Source organism: Leucopleurus acutus (assembly GCF_964270905.1).
Source record: "Leucopleurus acutus genome assembly, chromosome: 8".
NCBI lineage: Eukaryota > Metazoa > Chordata > Mammalia > Artiodactyla > Delphinidae > Leucopleurus > Leucopleurus acutus.
The window spans coordinates 97,607,193-97,625,197 of record NC_139151.1 but is presented as its reverse complement, the minus strand read 5'-3'; the positions used below and the strand labels follow the sequence as shown (position 1 = coordinate 97,625,197).

Genomic DNA, 18,005 nt, shown 5'->3' with positions numbered 1-18,005 from the left:
GGGTTGAGCGGTGTGAGTTGGGTATTTGGAGCTGCAGAGTTTTCTACCTTCAAGCCGCTCTGTGTTGGTCATGGGAGGGAGTATTTACTGAATGAATGAATGTATGTGTGTGTGTGTGTCCAGCTCTGTTCTCCATTGCAGGATAAAGCCAAAATGAAACTCCACCTACTTCTGGCTCTTCTACTTGGGACAGTTTCAGCTTTTCATCTGAGTAAGTCTCCTTGGCCTTCAGCCTTTCTTTCTCTACTTGACTCCTTTCTATAGTTTATAGGGTCAGAGTCACATAGCCACACCTTCCTCTCTAGCCATCCCCTATTTCAGGATCTCTGCACAGAAAGGAGCGGGGACTCTAGAGCTGGAGTTGAAGGGATTCCTCAGGGCATCTGCATGTCTGCAGTCTTGGTTCTACTGTGACGTTCTCAATGTTGTCCTTTCTGCAAGATGCAAACGGTGATCAAATGATCCCTTCTTTTACTTTGAGCTCACCGAGTGTACAGTGCTAAGCGTTTTCTATGCATTATCTCCTTTAATCCTCATAGCATCCCCATGAGGTATGTGGTGTGGTCTACCCATATCACAAACGAAGAACTAAAGCTAGTAGGTGATGGAACCAGAACAAAACCCACAACTGCCTGAGTCTAAGTTCATGCCCTTAACCACCAGGACCTCATGTGGGAGGTTGGCTTCTCCTGGGGGGTGGGGGGGTGGGCTCTGTTCCAGGTTCCTCTCTTTCCAGGGCTCAGCTTGCAAATGCCTGGGGCCGGGAGGGAGCTGTCCGTGGTCCTGGGGAGGAACAGGGGAAGATGTGAAGGAGGGGCGCTTGACCTTTCTTCTTGCCAGGAACTGAAATGTCCAACATTGAGAGCCCCTTGGGAGATGACACCCTGCCTTAGGTAGGGGGGGGTACCAGAAAGTGAGGCAAAGGAGATCCCTGTGGAGGGATGCTGCTAGAGGAAGAGGAAGACAGGGGCTCTGGAAGTGAAGATGCCCCCAGGGAAGAGGGGGCTGTTGAGTCCATCTCAGCCTTGGATGAGGTAGACAGGGACCTTCAGTGTCCTAAGGATGAGGACACAGTAAAACTGGAGGGCATCCCTGGATGCAAGACCTGCCGCTTCCTCCTGGTGAGGATCCCCTGAATTTTATTCATGCTCAGGTGAGTGGCCAGTAGCTGAGGCTGAGGCCCAGGGTGGCGATAGGGAGCTGGTGTCTCCAGCCTCTGCGTCGCTGGTCATTTTCCTCACTGAGGACCCTGGGGGTGTTAGCAGAGGCTGAGACCCGCAGAGGTGTTGGGGGTAAGAGGTGAGGGTCACGCGGAAACAGAAGTTGCGTCTTAATCTCCAGCCTTCAAATGTCTGTGGGGCTGGGGGGGGGGCGGCGGTGGAGGGTGAGTTTTGGAGACTTAGACACCCAGGACTAAGGTGATGTGAATTCCTGGGGGACGGGCACACTGTTCTTCCTCTTTCATTCTACCCTGCAGTTAACTTGCCAGAGGTGCTACCGGGGCAGACTCATCTCCATCCACAACTTCAGCCTTAATTACCAGATCCAATGCTTAGTCCGACAGATCAACCAGGGCCAAGTCTGGAGCGGAAGCCAGGTCACCGGCCGGGTAAGAGGGGCCCCAGCTCTCTGTGGGGAGCACCTCCTTACCCCAGCCCATGTTCAACCTGCTGCAGATCTGTCTGTGCTTCTCCTCTACAATCCCCTGAAGAACTGGGGACAGGTGGACACCTGGGTGAGACAACAAGGGGGCTGCCTAGGCATCGGGAACAGCCGAGCATTTAGAATCAGGATGTTTAGGTGCGAGTTCTGCTCAGTCTCTGACTGTCTATAGGACCTGGGCAAGACCGTGAGCCTCGTTCCTCATCTGTAGGATGGGGTTGGAACTCCTGCCCTGCCTCTTGTTAGAGCCCAAAGGATGGGGGTGTCACTGGAATGCATAGAATGTGATGGTGACAATCACTGTGGCTCTGCATTTCAGTTGACCAGGACTGTGTCCATTGTGGTCCAGCAGTCCTTTAAGGGCCAATGCCTGGCGGGCAGCGGGAGGGTCAGGAAGGGATGGTCCCAGCTCTGCCTACCTGCTTTCCCTTTGCCGTGTCCCAGCCCACCTCTTTCCCTCTTGCCTCCCCTGGGGTCGCTGCCCATGCTTTTGCTGGCTCGACGGCACTCCCTGGAATTTTGCGTACGGGGCTGCTGGCCAGCCCTGGGGCAGTGCTGGTAGATGTGTGACCCTGTGCACCCGAAGTGAGGTGGTGGGAGTGGGGATGAATAATGGCAAGGCCTGGGAAGGAGGAGGCTCCAGGAAGAGCCAGACCCTGCAAAGGAGAGGCCTCCTGGCTCTTCAGACTCATCTCCACTGAGGTGTGGGGTAGGGAGAGGGGAAGGCCCTACTGGGGCTGAGTCAGGGAGAACAAGAGGCTGAGACCCCTTCCTGTTGCATCTTCACAGGAGGCCACTGGCGTCGAGCTCCCTGTGGTGTGGGTCTCCCGTTCATCTGTTCCTACTGAGCTGGATCTTCCTGGGTAGGCTCCTCCCATCCCCTCCCCTCCAGCCCCCAGCAATGAAATTGTTTTCCTGAAACTGATTTCTTTTTCTTCCCACCATTGATCTACTCTGCTTAGCCCCACCCACGAGCTTTCTGCCAGTACAAGGACCACACCTCCCCACCCTACTGTCTTTCATAAAAAGGGACAGAATAAAAAGGTGTGGGGTCTGTGTGGCCCTCTTGGAGACAGAGGAATGGGCTCAGGTGGATCTTTTCATAGGACACCCAATTACCGGGCTCGTGCATTGCAGGAGCTGCCAGGACACCACGCATCTCTCTCCAAACTTTCAAGGTGAACTCTCAATGTACTGTATTTGCGTCTCCACATCTGAGGGCCTTTTCTTCCTCGCCCACAAACTGTGGTTGCCTTAATGTGCCAGGATATTAACATGTCCCTGGGAGCAGCCCGCAACTCTCAGGAGTGGGTGTATGAGTACCCCAGTCCTTTGCCCCCTCAGGTGGAATAATTCTGGGGCAGGTATCGGGCACTGCTTCCCAGGGTTTCCCAGTGAGATTAACTTCCAGTTACCCACTGAGGCAGCTGGCTTTATAACACACATTTTATTGGCTGTCTTCTCTTCCCCGTATGAACTCTCCTCTTCCCTACGACTGTCCCAGCACCTCCCATGGAAACTACTTGCACTCAAATCCTCGCCTCAGGGTGTGCTTCCAGGGAATCTCAATATAAGACAAACTGCTATATGTCCAACTCTACGTAAGGTTTGGGAATATGACAAGACACAGCTCCCTGCCATTCGGGAACGTACAGATGTTTGTAACACAAGCACACCAGCATCTACTAATTGTTACCACTTATTGTGTACCCACAAAGTACCCCCTGCTGCACCAGGCATCTTACAAAGATGACCTTGTTTGATCAGTAATTATTATCCCATTGTACAGAACCAGGCTCAGAGAAGTTATGACCTGTTTTTTTACCCAAGGCTGAACATCTAAAATGTGCCCCGTGCTGTGATTCAAGTATCCCCAGAGCATGTTCTTTCAACCATCAGGATTTCATGTCTGGAAGTGTTGGCTGCTTCCAGGACATGATCATATGGGGACAGAGCACAGAGGGGAGGCACTAGAGACTCATCTCCCTTGGGTTCATCTTGGGGCATTGGACTCCAACCCAGCTGGAGATGAGGGGGTCCCAACCAGAGGTGAGGAAGGAAGGCATTCTGAACCCTCCTTTTAATGGGGAGGTGAGCAGAAAGTAAGGCATCAATGCTCCGAAGCCCTTTTCCTCCAGGACTCCTCAAATTCTTAGAAGTACAGATGGCCCCAGGGATTCCATTCTATCTGGTGGTCCAGATAGAAGAGGCTACTTACTCAAGGTTGCACAGGAAGTTGAAAAAGATAGAAATCACACTGAGGTCCTTTGTAACTGCTGTTCTCTTGGTATCCGTGACGGTGGAATTCTGACACACTCTTACAAGTTCAGCCCTGTGCTGGGTGCCGTGGAGGATGCACTGGGAGAACTTTCCCTCCTTGCCCTCATGGACTTTGTATTCTGGTGTGGGGAGGCGTTGCTTCCCTTTATTCCAGTACTACTAATAAAGAGTAACAAAATCCCTCCTTTAATTGCTTATTGATCTTTATTGGAGTATAGCAGCTTTACAACGGTGTGTGAGTTTTCTGCAATACAGCAAAGTGAATCGGCCACACATGTACACACATCCCCACTTTTTTTTTCTTTTTTTGCGGTACGCGGACCTCTCACTGCCATGGCCTCTCCCGTTGTGGAGCACAGGCTCCGGACGCGCAGGCTCAGCGGCCATGGCTCACGGGCCACGCCACTCCGCGGCATGTGGGATCCCCCCGGACCGGGGCACGAACCCGTGTCCCCTGAATCGGCAGGCGGACTCCCAACCACTGCGCCACCAGGGAAGCCCCATCCTCTCTTTTTTTAAAACCCCTCATGTATTAAGCACTAAATAGGTGCCAGGGTCTGTATCAAGAGACTTTGTGCTAAGGTGGGACCTTGTTTTATTCCTCACAAATCTCTCCTGTTGGCGGTGGTCTGTGACAGAAGTGTGACTTCCAATCCACAAAGGTCTCCTTTGGGGGATTAATGTCAAGAAGGGGGCATGGGGACTTCCCTGGTTGTCCAGTGGGTAAGACTCTGCGCTCCCAATGCAGGGGGCCCGAGTTCGATCCCTGGTCGGGGGAACTAGATCCCACATGCAGGCCGCAACTAAGAGTCTGCACGTCACAACTAAGAAGCCCGCACGCCACAACTAAGACCTGGTGTGGCCAAAATAAATAAATAAATAATGAATTAATAAATAAATATTTTTTTTTAAAAAAAAAGAAGGGGACACGAAGGAGGCATTTGGGCTCCTGGTAACATTCTGTATCTTGACCTGGCCTGGGTTACGTGGGTGCATTCCCTCCGTGACAACGCCTCAAGCAGTCCACGCTATAGTGCACATTACAGGATGCATGTTAAAGATGGACATCCTCAAGAAAAGCTTTAAATGAAATAAGAGGACTGGCCTTATGTCCCCGGGTAAGGGCTTGTGTGGTATTTTTCCTGTCCAGAATGATGCTAAGTAGGCTCTGGGAAACTCAGCTCGTGTCTTTACAATGGTATCCCTAGCGTTCCTGGCATCATCACGCAGGACACAGAGCAGGAGCTCAGGCAGCTCTCGGTGCCCACTTGTTGATTAGGGTCACAGTTCAGTCTCAGTTTCCTGACAAGGGCTACCCCCAGCTCCACATGCCAGGTACTGTTCTGAGGTCTTTACTGGAGCTGATCTCATTTGAGGTGGGTCCTGTCATTAGCGTCGGTTTAGGGATGGGAAAATTGAGACCCAGAGGGGCTGACTCCGGAATGGTGATTCCATTCTATCAAGGCATCACACTATGCTGCCCTCTGCATAACGTGGGGCTAGATGGAAATCTGAGACGAGAGGCAGAGTTTGAAACCCCTATGAATATAGATGCAAACAGTAAGCCAGAGAGTTGGCGTTTCATGGATGCTGAAAAGGTGGGCACCATGGGCTAGTCTGGGCGTAACGCATTTGGGTGAATCAAAGAAAGCAAGGATGTAGGAGTCAAACAGACTAGGGTCAGACATGCCACTTCTAACTAGCTGTGTGAGCTTGGGCAAGTTATTTCACCTCTCTGAGCTTGTGTGGTAGGTCTGCGCACTGGGATGGCAGTGTCTAATTGGCAGGATGATTGTAAAGATTAAGTAAGTAGGATAATGGATGTGAAAGCCTTAATGAAGCATAGTGTTTGGAATATGGTGGACCTTCAAGAATGTCAGTTCCGGACTTCCCTGGCGGCCCAGTGGGTAAGACTCCGTGCTTCCACTGCGAGGGGCGTGGGTTCAATCCCTGATCGGGGAACTAAAATCCTGTATGCTGCACGGCACGGCCAAAAAAAAAATAAGAGTTATTTCCAGTTTTACATCAGACATCACCGTGGTGACTGAGCAGGGCCCTGGGATGTCTTTGCCCCAGGTCAACCCCAGGGAGGGGCAGGCCAGAGAGAGGAAGTAGAGGGAATGCAGGTGTGGGGTGACTAAGGAGCTGAAAGGTCTTGGTTTAGGTCTGCCTCTGACTTGCTGTGTAATCTTGGGTAACTTATTTAAGCTCTCTGAGATGCCGTTTCCTAATGTGTAATGCAGGGACGTTTAAATGAAACAGCACTTGTAAAGCTTATCGTGGTGCTGGCTAACGGGAGTAGCCGACCTTCTCGGTCATCCCAACCACGGAGTGAAATGAGGCCCCTGGCCTGGGCCCCAGGACCGGGGAGAATAAGGGGGAGGGGGGCTAGCTTTCCACCCCTCCCCAGCTAGGGAAGTCTCCTGCTTGAACTCTGGAGACCAGGTTTTTGGGCCCTGGAATTAGTCAATCCACCCCCAAGTCAGGTAGATAAGCTGAGGGTTGCGTCCGTTGGGCCAGGGAGATAACGGCCGAGACCGTTACTCTGCATTCAGGGCCCAGAAGTGAGCTCTCAGATACTTCTCCATTTGTAGGTCCCCTGAGAGAGCGGAGGAGTGGAAGGAAGCCAGGCCTTTTCACCCTCTGGGTGACCTGCCCCTGATGCCCTGAGCACAGGAGGGCTGGGCTGGAATCCAAGGAACAAATATGCGGGGATATCACAGAGTGGAGTCACCCCCCCTGACAGGGCCACAAGCTCTTGGCGGTGATGTCTGGCAAAATCAAGGCTCAGCACTTGCTGGCCTGTCCTTGGGTTGCAGTGAATGTGGCTGGAACCTGATTGATTCATATTTTGACGTTTTGTTCATCATGGTAGCTTTACATAGACTCTGATTTTTAAGAAAGATGGCATCAAATATTTATTTATCTTGACCACTGAGTTCTTTACTGTCCCCTTAAATTTTGCAACTGAGGCAAGCGCCTTCCCCTTAGTCCTGACCTTGGTCGTGACAGAGGGCTGGTGGGAGGTGGGGAGTCGGGGCGGTGCGGGGAGGCTGGCCCACAGAGCATCTGAATGGCTCTGCGTGAAGGTTTCCATTCCAGCTGCTGCCTCCCCGCCAGAAAGATATGCCTCAAGCTTGGACAAGATAGCATGTTCTAGATCAGTGATCCTCAACAGGGGTACTTCTTCTTTCCAGAGGACATTTGAAAATGTGTGGAGACATTTCTGAGTGACATGATCTGGGGAGGCACGGTTGACATCTAGTGGGTAGAGACCCAGAGATGCTGCTAAACTTTCTATAAGACACAGGACTGCCCCTCCCCCAACCTTCAACAAAGGATGATTTGACTCCAAAGAGTAATAGTGCAAAGGTTGATCTAGAGCCACAGCATAAAGGAAGGAGCATAAGTTTTTCACATATTAAAGGTAAGAAAGAGATGGAGAGGGAGAAGGAGAGGGAGAGAGAGGGAGAGAGTGAAGGAGGGAGGGTGTGAGAGAGAGAGAGAGAGAGAGAGAGATGGGGTGGGTAGAGCATGTTGGGAGCCCCAGAGACTTAGAAATCTCAGTTCCCCCACTTCCTGCATAACCTTGGCAAGTCACTTTCCCTCTCTGAATCTCATTTTTCACATCTGTGCCGTAGGGCTAATCATACGTTCTCATGGGACTGAGGTTAGGAAGGTGAGGTTTCAAGGGTGCAATGCACAGAAAGTACTTGGTCTAGAGAAGAGCTCAGAAGGGCTGAGGCTCCCCTTCATCTCCTACCTCCTCTCCTGTAGTCTCCCTCTCCCTGGGATTCTCCACTTCATTTGCTGGAATATTGACCAGAGGAAGGCTGCTCCTGTGGCTAAAGAGTATTGTTCAGACTGGGACCCTTTAGGGGTGCTGATAACCATGCCAGGACAGTCGTCATCTGGGGCTTTCTCGAGCATACTAGGGTGTTTGGGCACCTGCCTATGGCAAGAGGCAGGTCCCTAAAGTCCCAGCAGAGAGCAGAGCCCAAGGGTGGGAGGACTGAGCAAACCTCTTATCAGCTCCACTCTCCCGCCCCCCAGCCCAAGCCTGGGGCAAGCGTCCTGGCTTCTTCCCACTTCCCCAAAAGCCCAGTATAAGGGTGGCCTCTGGCACCCAGCAGCCAGAGGCACTGAGAGTGGGGGCTCCAGACTCTGAGGACGTAAGTGCCCGCTCGGCTGCCCGGGAAGGAGAGGTCCAGGGCTGGGGGAAGCAGGACCCTATATGGCAAACATCCTGGAGGCCTCTCCTTAGGACCATAATGGCCACTATCCTTCCCCTTTCACCCCCAGTGTGAGTGAAATTGGCCCTCAGTGTGAGCAGACCTGTTCCCATGGCGGCTAGCATCTGAGCTGAGTGCTGCCCCAGGGAACAGTGATGGAGCTCTCAGGAAAAAGGGTCTTTTGTACTTGAGCTGACAACCCCCTGTTCTTTTCTTGATTCTCCAGCTCAGGGTCTGTTCAGTCGGGGAGAAGGAAGCGCTCTAGTTTGCCCTTTAATCCACCAGTTAAGCAAACACTGCATCTCCACTGTGTGCCAGGGGCCGTGCAGACACGTGAGAAGTCCCCAAGGAGGGAAGGTGAAGTTGTGTGCCTGTCACAAGACTGAGGGGATATGAAATGCTCCCTGCTTCTGCCCCTTCTCCTGCTGGGGACAGTTTCTGCTCTTTATCTGGGTAAGTCCTCCTCTTCCCTCCTCATCCATTTTTCTTTTTTCTCTTCTTTCCTGCATCTGTTTTGGCTCTTGTGGGCCAGGGCCACAGCCTCCCCTCTTCAGTTGACCCAGCCCACCTCTAGTTAGATTTCTCCTGGACTCAGAACTGTGACCTGAACTTTCCTGAAGGAAAAACACCCACCTGTGAAGATGAGGGCTTCTCACAGGTGCTGCCTCGCACTCCCAAAATACCCCACATGCGGTGTCAGCCAGGTTCTCATGCCTTTGGGTGTGTGATGCAAGAATTCTGGCTTGCCCAGCCCCCAAGGGGTCCTTCCAGTCTTGGTTCCAGATGGCGTCCCTAGGAAGGCTGAGTGGGGCCATCAGAGCTGTCCGTGGTGCTGGAAGAACAGAGAGCCCGGCCTGATGGCAGGTTACCTCTTCTTTCCAGAGAATGATGCCTCCCATCTGGGCAGCAGAGAGACACAGGCTGACCTGAGCCAGGATCTGGAAGGTTCGGGGGAACAGGAGGGAGAGCTGGCCCTGAATTATGGAGCGCTTGAGTCAGAGGGAGAGGACGCTGTGGCTTCCAGCTATCAAGATGCGTTTGAGGATGAGGGGGCCATGGAGTCAGACCCAGCTGCCCTGGACAAGGATTTGCAGTGCCCTAAGGAAGAGGACACAGTTCAGCTTCCAGGCAGCCCTGGGTGCAAGACCTGCCGCTTCCTGGTGGTGCGGACCCCGAGCAAGTTTTGGGATGCTCAGGTAAATGGCAGGGAGGCTACTATGGGGGACCAGGTGGAGGAGACAAGAGTGGAGCCAAACTTCTGTTCCCTATCATTTGGACTAATGGCTCTCCAGGCCGAGTATGCATCAGAGTCTCCTAGAAGTCTCGTTAAAACACAGATTTCTGGGCCCCATCTCCTCAATTTCTGATTTAGCAAGTCTGGGGCTTAAGAGTTTGCATTTATAACAAATTCACAGGTGGTTATATTGTCGGTCGGGAGACCGCACTTTGAGAACCACTGGTTTAGATAAAAAGCTTTGGTATAAGATATGCCTGTGCTAAATCCTGGCTTTGCTTGTCGCCAGCCATTTTATTTGGGCAAGTCGCTTCACCTCTCAGGGCTCCTGTATCTTCATTTGTAAAATGGAGGTGTATGGTACCACCTCTTAGAGTTGTGGTGAGGATTTAAATAATACATGGAAAGTATTTAGAATAGTCCCTGGGTCATTGTAAACTCTCAGGGAATGGTGGCTGTAGTTATTCTGAGTATTATTATTCTTTTCTGCAAGAAGTTCCTGACACCAGATAAAGGAACAAGAGACGGGATTCAGGGGGGCAATAGATCCCTGATTTCTGACTTGGAAAGGGATGAGGGGGTCTCTCCTGGAGACTCAGGGACTTGAGAGAGAACAGTGGATTTTCTACCCCACCTCTTCTCTCTGCAGTATATATGCAGGAGGTGCTACCGAGGCAACCTCGTCTCCATCCACAACTACAGTTTCAACTATCGCATCCAGTGCGGGGTCAGTAGCATTAACCAAGGACAGGTCTGGATTGGAGGCTACAAGTGCTGGGTAAGCGAGGGGCCAACTCCCAGGTACATGAAGGTCTTTCTGATTGCCTCAAGGGACCACCTGCTGGCATTAAGACTCATCCAGCAGCTGAAGCTGGCTCATACCGGCTTAGGAGAACTGATGATTGAGTGCCTCTCTTCCTAACTCCATGTTCAGTGGCTTCATGCTTGTAGCTTGAAAGCTGCCATGGTGGATGTATTTACACCAAGGAAATTGACAATTATTACAAATCAGGTTTCTTTCTTCCCTCTAGCCTCTCACCTTCCCCCAAAGCTGGTTGTTAAACGTTTACCAGCACACTCCTGGCGTCAGGAGATAGATTCTATATCTAGTTTGGTCCCTTACGAGCTGAATGACTACCTCCAAATTTCAGTTTCCCCATCTCTAAAGTGGGGTCCTTCTCTCAGAGTGGCCTTGGGATTGTGGACAAATAAGGGCCATTATATTTGCTACTCAAGTGTGGTTCACGGACCAGCAGCATCAACATCACCCGGTAGCTCATTAGACATGCACGATCTTGGGCCCCGTCCCAGAACTCCTGAATCAGAATCTGCATTTTTCACTAGATCCCTAGGAGATCTGTGTGCACAGTGAAGTTTGAGAAGTGTGATAGCCGGAAGTGATGCTTGCTTTTCCATTGTCATTGCCTGCGAACCCTCAGGGATGGGTCTCAACGGTATCCTAGCCAGGTGGGCAGTGAGAGGAGATTATATATACAGTGTTCAGGAAGGGATACTCAGTGGGCTTTCCGGAGACCCAGAATCTGTCTGTCTCTCTGGACCTCCGCCCTCTGACCCAGCCTCTCTCTTCTCTAGTTCACGTGGGGCAACAATTTTCGCTGGACTAATGGCAGTTGCTGGAACTTTAGTTACTGGGCCTCAGAGCAACCTCGGAATGGGAGTGGCCGTTGTGTGGCCCTGTGCACCAAAGGTGAGGGGGCCCGGGCACCAGGACAAGGGGAAAGGGTGGCAAGGTGGACTCCCACACATGTCCCTTTGAGCTGCCTGAACACACCTCCCCAAACCCACACCCTCCCTCCAAGTGGAGAACCAATGTCCCTGTCTGTGAGGAGGGCTGATAGGTAGGGATGCCTCAGAGCAAAACCAGGTGATGAGGCTCCCGGTACAGGGGCTAGAGGGGGACTCCCCATCCTCCCAGGCAAAGCTAGGCTCAGGGCCTGGGGACTCCTTTCCTTCCTCTGATATGATGGCGACAAGGAGTGAATATGGGACAGATGGGAGGAACAGATGTGAATGTAAGGTGTGGATGATGGATGAGGTGAAGATGCGGGAATTAAGGATGGCTGACTTTGCCTGCTTTGAACAGCACGGCTGCCAGATGTGAGGGAACTTATTACAGTGGCTGGACCATACGGGTTAGAGTAAGATAGCTGAGATTCACACCCCAGCTTTGCCACTTGCCAGCTGAGACACGGGCAAGTTATCACTCCCACTAAGCCTCAGTTTCCTCATCTGTGAAACGGGAGTGATGATAGCACCGACCTCTTGGAGAGTCGTTGTGAGAATTAAACAGTAGCCCAGGTAAAGCACTGAGCACATTGCCTCTGCAAGGGAAGAGATCAACGGCTAGTCCGGATGTGTGGGAAACCTGTGGCCATCGGGTCATGACTACGGCAGGCAAAGATGACATATGAGGTGCCTGAGGAGGGGACGAGGGAGCACAGGCCACACTCAGGTGGGCAGCTGACATCACGGTGCTCTCTACCGCTAGGAGGTCGGTGGCAACGAGCTCCATGCAAAAGACGTCTGCCCTTCGTCTGCGCCTTCTAAGCCAGAGGCACGGAGATCCTCCCTTCACGCCCTCCTGGTGGCCTCTGTCCTACCCTTGGCACTTGTCCCCAGCCTCTCCGGATCATAAAGTCAGACTTCCAACAGCATCTCCTGACTCTTGTTTCTTCATTGAGCACTTCAGAGGAGTTGGACTCTGGGTTGGAAAATCCTGGAAGCATTCACTCCGGTTTCGTGGGGAGTGGGGTGGGACTTTGAGGAAAGTAAAAGATGTTGGAGTAGGGCGCCGGATCGGGGCGGGGGTGTGGGGGGGTGCGGGGCGCCGGGGTGTGTCTGCAGCGCCACCTGGGGGCGGAGCGCGTACCGGGCGGGGGTCCTTTTCGTTCCGGCTCTGAGGATTCCCCCCCACCCCACCCCACCCCACCCCGCGCGCCCCACCTGCCCCAGGTCCAGGGAGGAAGAACTCCTTTGGTGACGGGGTGGGGAACTGACCCTGTTGCTCTGTTTGGATTCTGTAAGGTGTGCGGGGCGGGGTGGGATTGGCGGCTTTCCAAAATGGAGGCTCTGTGGCCGATTCAAGAATTGGATGGACCATTGAGGTCCCACCTGGGGTAACCACGTAGGGGGGAAGAGAAAGTGGTCTCTCGGGGCAGCCGGCTTCTCGAGACCTGTGTCTTTTTCACTTATGATAATGGCCCCTATTTTCCACTCTCCCAGCCACCTGTGTGTGAGTTCAGAGGCCCCAACTTCTTCTGAGATAGTTCCCCACCCCATTCCCAGGAGGGTGGCTGTCCTCCTCACTGGGCCCCGAATCCTTCATCGCCTCCCCGGTCCCCAGCCTATCCCCCCTCCCTAGAGGGGCCGTATTCTCAGGAGGGAGCTGCCTCTCATCCCAGGGCCTTTTTAAAAAAAAATTATTTTTTTTTAACTTTTATTTTTGGCTGAGTTGGGTCTTCGTTGCTGCGCGAGGCCGTTCGCTGGTTGCAGCGAGCAGGGGCTACTCTTCATTGCGGTGCGCGGGCTTCTCAGGCTCTAGGCGCGTGGGCTTCAGTAGTTGTGGCACACGAGCTCTAGAACGCAGGCTCAGTAGTTGTGGCGCACGGGCTTAGTTGCCCTGCGGCATGTGGGATCTTCCCAGGCCAGGGCTCGAACCCGTGTGCCCTGCATTGGCCGGCAGGTTCTTAACCACTGCGCCAACAGGGAAGCCCCTCATCCCAGGGCCTTGGGGCCAAAGTCAGGGCATCTGCAGCTGTGTGGCTCCAATGCTGGTTCTACAGTCCCAGGTCTCCTCTGCTTCTCCCATTTTCTCAGACCCTGGGGACATTGAGAGAGAACACCATTGCTGCTCTTAACTTTGTTCCAGGCTGGGCTCCAGGAAGGATCTGGGCTTGATGAAGCGAGAAACTCAGACTGGAAACTGGGTATTCAGAGGACAGACAGCCCCGGGTTGTGAGAGAGAGAGAGGGATAGAAAGAGAGACTTCTTGGGGGTGTAGTTCTACATGGGGCACAGGGAGAATGTACAAGTATTTCTGGGGGCGCACACATACCCGTGTGTATATGGATCTTGGTGTGTACAAGAGTCAGTCTTTGGATACCTGTGTGTATGTGAATCTATATTTGTAAATATGCATAAATCTGTGTGTGAGTCAGCATGTATTTATGTGTTGTGCGCACGTTTTATAATCTCTATTTATGGATGTGCCTGTATGTCCGTGTCCATCTTTGAGTGTGTGTATCTGTGTAGCTTTGTACCTTATACTCCTGAATCTGTATATGCATACATATGTGTGTACCGCTGTGTCTTTGGCCAGTATCTTTGGGAGTATGTGTACATGTCAGTGTGTCTGAGCATACCTGTGTACAGGTCTACCTTTGTGCATGTATGTGTGTGTGTATCTGTACAGCTGTCTGATGAAATGTGGAGTTTTTTTTTTTAATAGACCTTTATTGGAGTTTACTTGCTTCACAATACTGCGTTAGTTTCTGATGTACACCAAAGTGACTCAGTCATATGCATACATATGTCCCCATATCCCCTTCCTCATGAGCCTCCCTCCCACCCTCCCTATCCCACCCCTCTAGGTCATCGTAAAGCACTGAGCTGATCTCCCTGTGCTATGCGGCTGCTTCCCACTAGCTAACTATTTTACATTCGGTAGTGTATATATGTCGCTACTACTCTCACTTAGCCCCAGCTTCCCCCTCCCACCCCATGTCATCAAGTCCATTCTCTATGTCTACATCTTTTTTTTTTTTGATTCCATATATATGTGTTAGCATACGGTATTTGTTTTTCTCTTTCTGACTTACTTCACTCTGTATGACAGACTCTAGGTCCATCCACCTCACCACAAATAACTCAATTTCGTTTCTTTTCATGGCCGAGTAATATCCCATGGTATATATGTGCCACATCTTCTTCATCCATTCATGTGTCAATGGACACTTAGGTTGCTTCCACGTCCTGGCTATTGTATAGTGCCGCAATGAACACTGTGGTACATGAGTCTTTTTGAATTATGGTTTTCTCAGGGTATATGCCCAGTAGTGGGATTGCTGGGTCATATGGTAGTTCTGTTTTTAGTTTTTTAAGGAACCTCCATACTGTTCTCCATAGTGGTTGTAGCAATTTACATTCCCACCAGATGTGGAGTTTTTGGAACAGAAAATCCAGTTTTGCCAGATGTGCTTTGTTTCTAAAGATGCTGGAGTTGATGGAGCAGGACAGGATCGGAGAACCCCAGGGGAAGTGGCTGGTGGTGAAACAGCAGGGTTGAGCCCCTCGAACATGAGCAGGGCTCTGGCAACGGGAGAGGGGGCCTTGACATTGCTATGAACCTCACCAGTGCTGGGCCCCGGGAACTGCCTCTAGGTGAGGCCTGTCCTCAGTAGACTCTATCCATCTGCCTTGGATAGAGATTGGGTCACGGAGCTCCTAATCACAGCATGTCAGTCTCCCCAAGGGCATGGAAGGGGAGCTGCCTTGAGGTCAGGCCCCTACCCACGTCTCCGCACTGTGTACTGCAACAAGCTAATCTTGATGCTGTACTTCTAAAAGAAGCAGAAGCAGTGGGGGGTGGGAAGGATGAGCTCTGCACAGGTAGCTCTGGGACTGGTATTTCTGGGAATTGCTGAACGGCAAGCCCCCTCTTATCAGCCTCCACTTATCTCCTTGGTGGGGAATGGGCTCTAGCTAATCCCAGTAACCAAATATACTGCCAGCCAAGGCCAGAGGTAGAGGGAGGGAGGAGAAAGGGGTGGGGTAGGGTGGTGCTCAGACCCTTCCAGACTGAAGCTTGCTTGAGGCAGGCCAGGGTAGTAAAGATGTCCTTCGAATATCCAGTGCTGTCTGTTAGTGGGCCTCAGCTTCAACCATTATATATTCTTTCCTTTGGCTGTTTAAGGCCTTTCAGACTTGAAGCCCTTGATTAAAAAGCAAATATTCTTAGGACAAGAAACTCCTGAGTGTGTTGTCTATTAATACCTCTGGAAGATTGATTGGTAACTTGCCGAGAACAAGGTTTTGTGAGGAGGAACACAGAAGGGAAAAATGTGTGTAACTGTTAGTGTGCATGGGCGGGGGGTTGTGGAGAAGAAAAGCTATTAAAAAGGAGATAATGAAGCAGAGAGTGCTGTGCTCACAGTTTTCTCTTCCTGGGGACCTAGGAAGACTATATTCCCCAGTATTCCTTGCAGTAAACCTGGGCTCTGCAGCATGATACCGAGTCTGGCCAGTGCGATGTGGTTGGATGTGATATAAAGGCCAGACCTGGCCTTTATATGATCCCCTGTGATCATCCATGATCCTCCAGTTCTCACTTGCCTTGCCACAGTGACCTGGGCGTCCATGTATCTCAGATGGCATAGCTGCCAGGTGGAAGGGGCTGACTGACCTACGTTGTTGTATTAAATCCTGAGATTTCACAATTAACTTGTTACTGCACCAAAATCTGCTTTGGCCTAACACATGTAGAAAAGAGGGTGCCGACAGATTTCTTAGTTTTTCCCAGGCAGATACGGCCCAGCAGTCAAGATCCCAGACTCTGGAGTCATAACGGTCTGGGTTCAAGTCCCAGCTCTACCACTTCAGTTTTAAAAGCTTACTCAGCCTCAGTTTCTTCTCTAAAATGAGGGTCGAATGAAACAATGCCTGTCACACATTTAACTCATCACTAAACGTTAGCTTTGATGCTGAGCCGTTAGGAATGAGCGTGGGTTTCAGGTCAAATGTCCGCGCGTTGCAAATTTCTTCTTCTATTTCTAGGATTAGCGACAAACCATAGCAAGCTTACCGGGGTTGGCGTGAGGGGTCACGTGATTATGTTGGTGATCGTGCTGAGTACACGTGACGCAGCGGAGGTGAGTTAGTTACTGGTATTACTACTGAGATCAGCCCTAAGTCTTGCACAGGGAGCCATGACCTAGTTCAGCCGCGGGGAAGACAACATCGGGCCCACATGTCCAGGAGCTCAGGCTGGGGATGGGCTGGCAGTCTCAGGACGGGCTGATGCGCCCGTAGGAGGACCACCCCAGTCTGGAGGAAGGGTCCCTGCAGGACAGAGCTGCCTCTGTCTCCTCCTCAGAGAGCATCCCTGTGACCCCAGCCTCAGCCCATCCTCCCGAGAGCTGGATTCACTGGGGCTCCTGGTGGGAGAGCTCAGCACTGCCTTCACTGATGTCTCTGCTGGTCAGATGTCTGGATGCTGCCTGATTCCCTAGGCCACCCATGGGGAGGTGGTACCCCACCCTCTTGAGGATGGGGCTGGGGGTGAAGGCAGAGTGGAGAAAGGGGTGATGGGCCTCATGTGGCGTCATCTCACCGCTTCTCTCCCTGGGGTGGGGGATCAGAGGGGTTGGGCCTTCCTGAACTACCCCCCAAGCTGCCCCGCGCCTTCTGTAGAGGGGCCAGCCCTCCATGTACAGTTAAGCTCGTCTCTGCTAAGGCCTGCGAGCCAACCTTTCCAAGGCATTTACCATGAAGCTAGTGAAACTTACACTCCAGGGCCACTCACCTGCCTGAGCCTCTTCTAATCCTAAAAGATGGCCCACGTTGCATATGCTTCAGGCTTCATAAAACCTGGATCTGCTCCTGATCTCTGCCCTGGTGAGATTTCTGGGCCTCCACTGTGGAAGAGCCCAGAAGGGGAGGGGGCGTCGGGGCAAAGGAAGACGGGGTGGGCTTGGCGTGCTCTCAGCAGCCTTCCCAGCTGCCTGTTCCTTCCTCCTTCCCTGAGTGGCGGGACACCTGGTTCTCTTTGGGCCACTAACTGTGTGACACTGGACGAGTCATTTTCCCTCTCTGGCCTCAGTTTGCTCATCTGTAAACAAGAGAATCAGACAAGACGGCTCCGAAAGCCCCTTTAGTTTCTGCCATTAGAGGACCGACCACCTCATTAGGGCCCCGCGGGGACTGGCCTGCTGACCGGCTGCTCGCCGGGCGTTGGGTCTCACCGGACCTTTCTGTCAACGTGTTGGAAGAGACTTGCTGATCTCCTGGAACAGGGCACCAGGTTGGTGAATCCCGTCCCGCCCCGGGGGAGCCTAATGGGGCTCCCGGAGTGAGGGGCCTGGCATATGTATGAGCACGTGGGGGTCCCAGAGAAAATGAGAAAGGCCTCTTCTCTCGCCTGGGGAGAGGGAAGGAAGAATTCACTGACCGTTACGCCTCCTATTCCCTTCTGAATTTGGGACCCACCCAAGTCAGAGAGAGACCCCGCACCCCAGTCCTACTGGTCTCCCCTAAAACGGGGCCTGCCTGCGTTCCTGGGGACAGCATGGGGCTTACTCTTGACTAAGCTGAAACTAATCACGGTCAAGGTGGAGGAGACTGAAGCAGCAGGGCAGACGCTCCCCGGGGGTTCATTCTTTTCTTGTGGGGTGTGGGCGGTGGAGTTAGGCAGACGTGGGTCCAAATCCCAGCTCTCTCGCTTCCTGGCTGGGTGGCCTGGGGCAAACGACTCAGTCTCTCTGAGCCTCAGTGTGTCTTCAAAATAGGGAAGCTAATATCTACCTCGTAGGATTATTCTAAGGATTAAATGAGATAATGTGTGTGAAAGTGTCTGGCATTTG

At 52.2% G+C, this 18,005-nt stretch overlaps 2 protein-coding genes across 2 annotated transcripts; both read left to right on the top strand.

Annotated features, from left to right (window-relative positions):
• Positions 1 to 153: 153 nt before the first annotated feature.
• LOC309965496 (bone marrow proteoglycan-like) lies at positions 154 to 2,510 on the top strand (the record flags this gene model as incomplete). The annotated part of the gene is made up of 6 exons (XM_082845014.1): positions 154 to 211; positions 940 to 1,121; positions 1,478 to 1,609; positions 1,656 to 1,680; positions 2,107 to 2,247; positions 2,452 to 2,510. 6 exons carry the CDS (start codon positions 154 to 156, stop codon positions 2,508 to 2,510), a joined length of 597 nt encoding a protein of 198 aa, XP_082701140.1.
• Positions 2,511 to 8,566: 6,056 nt separating this feature from the next.
• LOC309965337 (proteoglycan 3-like) lies at positions 8,567 to 11,976 on the top strand (the record flags this gene model as incomplete). Its single annotated transcript, XM_082844762.1, has 5 exons — positions 8,567 to 8,627; positions 9,057 to 9,370; positions 10,058 to 10,186; positions 11,002 to 11,116; positions 11,918 to 11,976. The coding sequence occupies 5 exons, from the start codon at positions 8,567 to 8,569 to the stop codon at positions 11,974 to 11,976; spliced, it is 678 nt and encodes a 225-aa protein (XP_082700888.1).
• Between the last annotated feature and the right edge of the window lie 6,029 nt (positions 11,977 to 18,005).